This window comes from Rutidosis leptorrhynchoides, chromosome 2, assembly GCF_046630445.1.
Source record: "Rutidosis leptorrhynchoides isolate AG116_Rl617_1_P2 chromosome 2, CSIRO_AGI_Rlap_v1, whole genome shotgun sequence".
In the NCBI taxonomy this organism is placed as follows: domain Eukaryota; kingdom Viridiplantae; phylum Streptophyta; class Magnoliopsida; order Asterales; family Asteraceae; genus Rutidosis; species Rutidosis leptorrhynchoides.
Window position 1 is genome coordinate 569,115,368 of NC_092334.1, and position 10,351 is coordinate 569,125,718.

At 35.6% G+C, this 10,351-nt stretch overlaps 1 protein-coding gene across 1 annotated transcript; it reads right to left on the minus strand.

Annotated features, from left to right (window-relative positions):
* Positions 1 to 785: 785 nt before the first annotated feature.
* On the minus strand, positions 786 to 8,262 carry LOC139893175 (uncharacterized). Its single transcript, XM_071876326.1, has 2 exons — positions 7,641 to 8,262; positions 786 to 986 (listed from the first exon to the last, which is right to left on the minus strand). Exons 1-2 carry the CDS (start codon positions 8,256 to 8,258, stop codon positions 906 to 908), a joined length of 699 nt encoding a protein of 232 aa, XP_071732427.1. The 5' UTR covers positions 8,259 to 8,262; the 3' UTR covers positions 786 to 905.
* Positions 8,263 to 10,351: the final 2,089 nt, after the last annotated feature.

Below are 10,351 nucleotides of genomic sequence, written 5' to 3' on the forward strand. Positions count from 1 at the left end.
AGTGAACTAGACTATCAATTGCTCCACTTGCAAACCACAGAGACTATCCAACCCCAAATCACCAACTTTGTCTATCCACGCTGGGTGCTACAAACCACAGGGACTATGCGCGCAATTTTCTCAACTAAAAGGGTAAAAAAATTTCAAAATTTGAGCGAAAGTAAATGCTAAGAAATTAAAATAGTACATTTGCAACGACTTCTCGACAAAGACTTGCCGCAATTGTTTTGTGCACTCAAAAGTTACTCTAAAATGTGAAAATTTTGTCGTCTAGTGTCATTAGTTGCGGCGATATTTTCTCGCCACTAATACCTTCGTTGCCCTTTCTACTTTTTCTAGTAGTGGGGTCTCATATAAATTATAAAGTCAAATATCCAAGTGATGAAACTGCTTTAAAGAAAGTTTAATGTTTAAAAGGTAAACCTCGATAGTATTTTTACCACCGATCCATTTTTGTAACGATATCTTTTGATTATTGCTTCTATTGAACCTATAATTAAGCTGCCGACAACTGGTGGTTCTGGTACGTACACTACTCCAACTTCATGATTATCGAACATTGAATATAGTAATCCTGTACAAGGTACCAGATTTTCATACGCACAATCCGGTACGCAAATTATAGGCATATTAGCGAACCATTCAACTGTGTAAGACAAATTAATATGTATTCTCGTGATAGAAGTTGAGAATTGAATCTATATAATATCCCCAAAATAAGCTCATATTCATTGATAAAAGAGTTAAGATTAAGATTAAAATATAAGTGCATCAAAATTGGAGGATAAATCTGTCTCTAGATTAACCAAAAGCAAAAAAAACTCATAGGATGTTGATATAATAAAAGTCCATGGCGTATGCAACCATTGTTTACCCTCTAGACCTCTTTCAGATCATTGACATCTTTAACTGTGCGCCACTTCACGTAGGAAGACATCTGTGAGCACTGTGTTGGAACTCAGAGAATACTTCAACAGTTCTAAGCCCTACAACGCAAAGATTGATTAAGTAAATGTAATGTAGGATCTATGTCTTTATGTGTTTAATAACGTACTTAATTGATAACTATTGTTGAAATAATAATAAAATTGGTTCTTGGTAGATGTTGTTGGTGGATGTAGTTGGTGAAATAAGTGGATGGTTGTTGGTGAGTTGTAGGTAAGACTTTTCATTACCTAACTTGCCTAACTCTCACCAAATCCTAATTCTTACTACTATAAATAGAGCCATAAGTAAGCATTCAAATCATTCCAAAACACATTCTTCTTCTTATATTCTAAGAGTGTAATAGAGAGTTTGAGTTTAGTCTCCTAATTACAAGAGATATAAGCATTAGTAATTATCCTTGTAATTAGAGAGAAATTGTAATTCCTATTATTCTTATTAGTGAAACGTTTCTTTCCTTCCCGTGGTTTTTACCCTATTGAGGTTTTCCACGTTAAATCTCGGTGTTCCTTTATAATCGTTTTCATATTATTACTAGTAGTTTGCTATAATTCGGTGTCGCTTTTCTCAACAAGTGGTATCAAGAGCTAAGGTTTAATCTACTTATCGTATGCTCTGTGGTTGCCACGGGAGTGGATTGTCCACATCAGAAAATAAGTAAGATTATTTTCACTCGGTAAAAGTCCTTGGGTGAGAAAAATAGTATTGTCGAAAAGAAGATTGTAATTATAGCAATGTCTACTAAATTTGAAATTGAAAAGTTCAACGGGAGTAACTTCTCGTTATGGAAACTAAAGATGAAAGCTATCCTGAGAAAGGATAAGTGTTTGGCGGCCATCAGTGGACGTTCCGCCGAAGTCACTGATGAAAAATGGGAAGAGATGGACGGCCAGGCTATCGTAAATCTTCATCTGGCACTAGCAGATGGCGTTTTGTCTAGCATTGAAGAAAAGAAGACGGCGAAAGAGATTTGGGATCACCTCGTAAAATTGTATGAGACCAAATCACTCCACAATAAGATATTCCTTAAGAGGAAACTTTATGCGCTACGCATGAATGAATCTACTTCAGTTAATGAGCACATTAATTCTTTGAATACTCTATTTTCTCAACTCGCTTCATTAAGTTGCAATATAGAGCCAAAAGAACGTGCCGAACTTTTACTTCAAAGTCTACCTGACTCGTATGATCAACTCATTATTAACTTAACCAATAATGTTCTCTCGGAGTATCTAGTCTATGATGAAGTTGCGGCTGCTATTCTAGAAGAAGAAAATTGGCGCAATAACAAGAAGGACAAACAGGCCGGTTCACGACAAGTGGAGGCCTTGGTGGCGTCAGGAGGGAGATCAACGAAACGTGGCCCAAGTGGGAGTCACACTCATGGTAAACCGAAGTCTAAAAAGAAGAAGACCTATACATGCTACAATTGTGGCAAGAAAGGTCACCTGAAGAAGGATTGTCGGAGTTTAAATAACTCAAATCCTCAAGGAAATATTGCAAGCACTTCAGATGATGGGACTGCTTTGGTTAGTGAGGCAGTGGTAGCAAATGAAGGTAGAAAGACATTTGTTGATGTCTGGTTATTTGACTCGGGAGCTACTTTTCACATGACCCCTAGAAGAGAATGGTTCAAACAATATGAACGTATCTCAGGAGGATCTGTATACAGTTGCAATGATCATGAACTAAAGATCGTTGGAATTGGAGATATCATTCTGAAGATGCACGATGGTACAGTTCGTACTATTCAAGGTGTACGACACGTGGAGGGTTTGAAGAAGAACTTATTGTCTTTAGGACAATTGGATGATCTTGGTTGTAAGATGGTGATACATGAGAAGATCATGATAATCAAAAAGGCGCGGTTGTACTTATGAAAGGAGAAAAGGTGGGTGCTAATTTATACATTCTGAAAGGCGAGACGGTACAGGAATCGGAAGCATCTGTTGCTTTGAATAGTTCAAGTGATAAAACTGCTATAACATGGCATCAAAAGCTTGGACACATGTCTGAACAAGGTATGAAGATTCTTGTTGAAAGAAATCTTATTCCTAGTCTTACAAAGATATCGCTACCTTTCTGTGAGCATTGTGTAATCAGCAAGCAACATCGCCTGAAGTTTAACACATCAAATTCTAGAAGTAAATTGGTTCTAGAATTGGTTCACTCTGATGTGTGGCAAGCACCAGTTCAATCCCTAGGAGGAGCAAAGTATTTTGTATCATTTATTGATGATTATACTAGGAGATGTCGGGTGTACCCAATCAAGAGGAAGGCATATGTGTTTGAAGTTTTCAAAGTTTACAAAGCGCGAGTTGAACTTGAATCTGGTAAAAAGATCAAGTGTTTGAGGACAGATAATGGAGGAGAATACACTGGTGAAGAATTTGATAAGTTCTGCAAACAAGAAGGTATCAAAAGGCAGTTCACGATGGCATACACTCCTCAACAAAACGGAGTGGCAGAGCGGATGAATAGAACCTTGTTAGATAGAACAAGGGCGATGTTGGCAACTGCAAGCTTGGGGAAATCATTCTGGGCAGAAGCAGTTAATACTGCCTGTTACGTAATAAATCGGTCACCATCAACTGCAATTGAGTTGAAATCACCGATGGAGATGTGGACTGGTAAACCAGTTGATTACTCAGACCTTCATGTATTTGGAAGTCCTGTGTACGCAATGTACAATTCTCAAGAAACGACAAAGTTGGATCCAAAGTCCAGAAAGTGTTTGTTCTTGGGGTATGCTGATGGAGTTAAGGGGTATCGCTTGTGGAACCCCACTGCCCACAAAGTAGTCATCAGCAGAGATGTTATCTTTACAGAAGACAAAGATCTTGAAGATGTTAGCACTTCAAAAGAAACTATACCGATACATGTGGGTACTGAATTTCATAAAGATTCTTCTGAAGCAGTACCAGAAAACGATGAAAATCAAGTAGTCGTTGATGAAGCTCCAACTAATCGTACTTCTAATCGGGAACTAAAACGTCCAGGGTGGCACTCGGATTATATTATGGAAAGCAATGTTGCATATTGTCTTCTAACAGAGGAAGGAGAGCCAACAACTCTTCGCAAGGCACTAAATCATTCAGATGCATCTCAGTGGATGACAGCTATGCAGGAAGAAATTGAAGCTCTTCATAAAAATAAAACATGGGAACTTGTGCTATTGCCGAAAGGTAGAAAACCTATTGGAAATAAATGGGTGTATAAGATCAAGCGAAATGGCGATGATCAAGTGGAGCAGTATCGTGCAAGACTGGTAGTTAAAAGATATGCTCAGAAAGAAGGTACGGACTTTAATGAAATATTTTCTCCTGTGGTTCGACTTACAACAATTCGAGTAGTTATAGCGATGTGTGCTACATTTGATTTGTATCTAGAGCAGCTAGATGTGAAAACTGCATTTCTTCATGGAAATCTTGAAGAAGAAATTTATATGCTTCAACCAGAAGGTTTTGAATTACAAGGAAAAAAGAACTTGGTTTGCAGGTTAAAGAAATCTCTGTATGGTCTCAAACAGGCGCCGAGATGTTGGTACAAGAGATTTGATTCTTTCATAATGAGCCTTGAATATAACAGACTTTATGCAGACCCTTGTGCATATTTTAAGAGGTTTGGGGACAATGATTTTGTCATTTTGCTGTTATATGTAGACGACATGTTGGTTGCAGGCCCCAACAAAGATCGTATTAATAAGCTGAAGGCTCAATTGGCTAGGGAGTTTGAAATGAAAGACTTGGGTGCCGCAAACAAGATTCTAGGGATGCAAATTCACCGAGACAGAGATAATAGGAAGATTTGGCTTTTTCAAAAGAATTATTTGAAGAAAGTCTTGCAGCGCTTCAATATGCAAGATAGTAAGCCAATCTCAACCCCACTTCCTACTAATCTTAAGTTATCCTCCGTTATGTGTCCTAGCAGTGAATACGAGAGGAAGGAGATGTCTCGAGTATCGTATGCATCAGCAGTGGGAAGTTTAATGTTCGCAATGATATGTACAAGACCAGACATTGCACATGCAGTGGGAGTAGTTAGTCGGTACATGGCGAATCCTGGTAAAGAGCATTGGAATGCGGTAAAGAGGATCCTAAAATACATTAAGGGTACTTTGGATGTTGCATTATGTTATGGGGAACCGGAATTTATTGTCAAAGGGTATGTTGATTCAGATTATGCAGGTGATATGGATAAAAGTAAATCTACCACTGCATATGTTTTTACACTTTGTGGTAGAACAGTAAGCTGGGTTTCAAAACTGCAGTCAGTTGTGGCGACATCAACAACAGAAGCAGAATATGTAGCAGCTACTCACGCTACTAAAGAGGCAGTATGGTTAAAGATGTTGTTGGAGGAACTCGGGCACAAACAAGAGAATATCACTCTATTTTGTGACAACCAGAGTGCCTTGCATCTTGCAAGGAATCCTGCATTTCATTCAAAGACAAAGCATATACGAGTTCAGTATCACTTCGTTCGTGAGAAAGTGGAAGAAGGAACAGTGGATGTGCAGAAAATTCATACTGACGACAATGTAGCTGATTTTCTAACAAAGTCAATCAACCGTGACAAGTTTGTTTGGTGCCGTTCCTCATGCGGCCTAGCAGAAACGTATGCAACATCATTGGCAAGGAAGGATTATCGTGTGAAGATTGATTGAGTCTTAAATCAAATCTTCAAGTGCGAGATTGTTGAAATAATAATAAAATTGGTTGTTGGTAGATGTTGTTGGTGGATGTAGTTGGTGAAATAAGTGGATGGTTGTTGGTGAGTTGTAGGTAAGACTTTTGATTACTTAACTTGCCTAACTCAGCATTCAAATCATTCCAAAACACATTCTTCTTCTTATATTCTAAGAGTGTAATAGAGAGTTTGAGTTTAGTCTCCTAATTACAAGAGATATAAGCATTAATAATTATCCTTCTAATTAGAGAGAAATTGTAATTCCTATTATTCTTATTAGTGAAACGTTTCTTTCCTTGCCCGTGGTTTTTACCCTATTGGGGTTTTCCACGTTAAATCTCGGCGTTCCTTTATAATCGTTTTCATATTATTACTAGTGGTTTGCTATAATTCGGTGTCGCTTTTCTCAACAACTATATCTGGACAATGGCCCTCTTAAAACTTTATGTTATTAGTATAAACGAGTAAAAAAAGTTCACATATCGCTGCGGGGTGGTTTTGATCGGTTAATTGAAGGGGATGGTTTCGGTCTGTTAACTTATTCGGTTAATTAAACGTATATAAATTAAAGGGATGAAATGAAAGGTAAAAAAGGAGGGAAAGAACTATTAGAATGTGTATATAGATTAGTTGGCCCGATTGTGTAGATGGACTTAGGTCCGTTAGTGTTTAGTAGATGTATCGGGTTTTGATGTAATAGAAACCCCGTGAGGATTATGTATTCATTCATTGACTATTTATAATATTACATCAAAACCCTATACATCTACTAAACACTAACGGACCTAAACCCATCTACACAATCGGGCCAACTAATCTATATACACATTCTAATAAGAACTATAAAAAGGGGTCAAATTACCGAGTTATCCTTGAAGCGGGGCTTACGAACCTATCACTGTGAACAATAGCAAGTCTCATGGGGATTAGTATATAGTATAATATAATATAATATAATATAATATAATATAATATAATATAATATAATGTTATATTATAGGATCTAGAAAATATATTTTTTTTATACTGGCCTCTCTAAAATTTTAAAAAAGAAAAACTAATTATATTGTTCAAGATATGTGGTCCCCTACTAATGTTGTTCATAATTCTTCACGGTCTCGAACACACCCAAATATGTCAATATGATTTTGTAGGTCAATTCGCTCATATTTGAACATATGATTCTATAGGCTGTTGTAATTCATATGTAGTTCAATATATATCGAATCCAACTAAAACTCGTTGGATAAATACAAAAGAACATACATACGGATTTATTTGGGAAAGACACCAAAATAATATGATAAGGTTAATTAAGAAATACATAGGTATTTTGTGTCCCTTCAAATTTTTAACAAATTATTTTTGGAGAATGATAATATTCACACTAATGTTTAAGCTTACCATATACTCCGTATAACTTTATAAACTCGATTTTAGGTAGATTTGGTATAAATGTTTGCGTAGCCTACTAAAGGTGTCTTGACAATACTAGATGGTATGACGATACTAGATAGTATATATATCATTATGAAGGAAGATGATCGCTAAAATGATAATGGATACAACATAAGTACAAGCTGTCAATTCTTTTTCTAGATTGGAATGTTATTAGAGGTCTATGAATTCACGTGGATGTTTATCCCTATTTTTACTCCTCTTTTAAGAATCTTGGTTGGCCTCCAAATGTATAATCTTTGGATAGCCTCCAAACACTTCATCCCTAAAATTGTTGATAAAGTGCAGATCGAATATGTCAAATAAGAAATTCAAAGTTCATTTTGTTTCTATGCTAACGTAGTCAAAGGTTTTCATGATTCCGTTATTATGTTCTGTTCATATATTAAGGTTATACTCCGAATTAAAATCAAATTGACAGCTTGTACTTATGTTGTATCAATATCATTTTAACGAACATCTTCATATATATACATATGATGTAATGATAAATCCACCATACGTATGTTGAATTAAGTTAAATATTACTGGCGAAATAATCAAATTACCTCATCCATGCCGATATGAACAACCTTCTCCTCTAACGCACTCAAATCCTTAACATTAAACTTATTAAGCAAAGTGATACTTGAGATAGTAGACATGGGACTAACACCAAGGTTATCTGTCACCATATACGTCACCAATCCTTTCACAAACCCCTTTTCTACTGTCTTCAAAACATAATTATCAACTACAGTGCACATAGTACCCCTACAGTAATCACAAGAACGCTGATAGGAAGAAAGACGGTCGTTATTGCATGTTCCACATTTGTAAAAAATGGCCGACCCGGTCGGGGTAACTGGCTGTTCAGATGGTGCACCAGACCATTCTTCAATGGGCAGAGGGACTTTAGGAGATACAAGTGGAGGTGAAGTTTTAGGTTTTAACAGGGCATCTTTTTGTAATATGTAATCATTGTTGAATTCTGAGACGCTATGGTAAAGATTAGATAATCCTCCTATTGTGTTTTTATCATCTAAGAGTCTCATAATTGTACCAATTGGTAAAGTTAGGAGACTAAATAAAAAGTCGACGAAATCTTTACCAGCTTCAGCAAACAACACTTTTTGTCCTTTTCGATCGATCTGAAGTTTCAGACTTACCTTGGAATTAGGAGCCATTGCTGTGAATAATATGAAACCCTAGAGATATATTGAATTACGGCAGAAACGTAAACCTAAAAACGAAATAACTATTCCCACGTATATATATACTTTCGTTTTGGATGTTTTGCTTAGAGAAAATTACATAGTTGGTCCTTAACATTTGTCTCATATTATATATTTGTCACTTATCTCTTGTTCAACGTGATTGGTCACTAATATTTTGTTTATATTGCGGTTGGTTTCTCACTGCAACTGTTAAAAAAATTTCGTTAAGTTTAATCATGTACTTAACATATGAGGGTAAAAATATCAATTTATATAGCTCCATTCAGATCTCTTCATTCTTCATCAAACAGAGATAAGAACCTTAATTTTGTTCATAACCACATCCGATTACTCTGTAAATCACCGTGTGGTCCTAAAATAATAACCCCCGTGATAAGATCCAATCAATTTTGACTGGGAATCAAGTAACCAAGATCTCCATTTTTATGATACTCGAGTAACCCAAGGTAACCCAAGTCAAAAAAATATGTAAGTAGCAAATGTGAAATATCTGACAAACATTAAAGATCAACCCTTGTAATTTAATCTTTTGTTTACTTTAATGATAAGGATGAAGGGAGCATCACTTCGGCGACTTTGGTGTTGTCAATCACCCGTGATTTTAAACGCGAGTCAGACTCGAGGTAAAGTCTTTTTTTTTAAAGGATGAGATCAGGGAGGTACGTGATAAGATTATGCGACAAGATAATGCTTGTTGGGTGCGACAAGATAATGCTTGTCGGGAACAAGCTAATAAACATTGGATGCACGTTGTGTATGGCGCGCGGTGATTCATACATATGGAAGAGAAGTGTGAGTATAAGTTAGAAGGCACAAGAGTACGCATTCCAACGGGGTCATTGCGCGCAATGTGATGGAAATGTGGTTGGTCTCACGGGTCATTTGGGTAATGACAATGTAATGGCCACTTTGAATTTGTCATCATATATATGTCGAGAATAGTGACAATGATGTAGAATCGGGGACGAGTATTTTTGAAGAAGTAGAGGATGATGCATATACGGTGGATAGTTCTATAAGGTTCAAGAAGGGTGTATGATGAGATCGGCTCGGAGAACAAAATAAGGGTGTATGATGAGATCGGCTCGGAGAACAAGTAATCGGCAACAGAGTTTGATTTTAATTCTAATCAGTTTGTTTTATTTTTGAATAAGAATTGTTATCTATTACTTCTTTCCTTTTTTATATTTATCTTGTTTTTTCAAGTTAGGGTTTTAGTTATCTATATAAAGGATCTTATATTTCGTTATTCATTCGGCTTTTGATATTATTTGACTTAATAAATAAGAATATGCAACTTTGCATTTTTATTCGTCGGTTTCATTCTTTGTAACTAATTTGGTCAAAGATCTATTTATGTATTAATATAATGTTAATATATAATGTTAATATAGTATATAGTATTAATAGTTTTACATCATTAATAGAATTCAAATAGAGTTATTATCAAGTAGGTTATTGTTGTTATAAGACATAAAAAAGTGGCCGACAAATTTGTACATAAAGTCAAAAAGCAAATCCTATTTGATATCTCATGAATGAATTGTACAGTGGAATTTGAGTAGTATAAATAAGGATCGATGAATGTAAATCAAATGTACCAAAAAATTATAATATACTCTCTCCCTCTCTTTTATCTTCTAATAATCAATAGCCTACAGTCAAGAACCAGAACACTAAAGGTAGTTATACTGCTAAATTATAACACGTTATCAGCACGATTATCTCAACATTTATACTAAATATGGTTGGCCCTGTCACCTAACTAATATATGGTCGGTTATACCACCTAAATGATATATGGTCGACACTGTCGCCTAATTTACATTTATGTTATCTAACATTTATTTATGTATACTAACATTTACATTTATGTTATCTAACATTTATTTATGTATACTAACATTTACAGTTATGTTCACTAACATTTATATTTATGTTATATATGGTCGGTTATACCGCCTGAATTATATTTCTGTAATCTAACTCTTATTAACTTCACTAACATTTATATTTATGTTATCTAACATTTATGATTACTT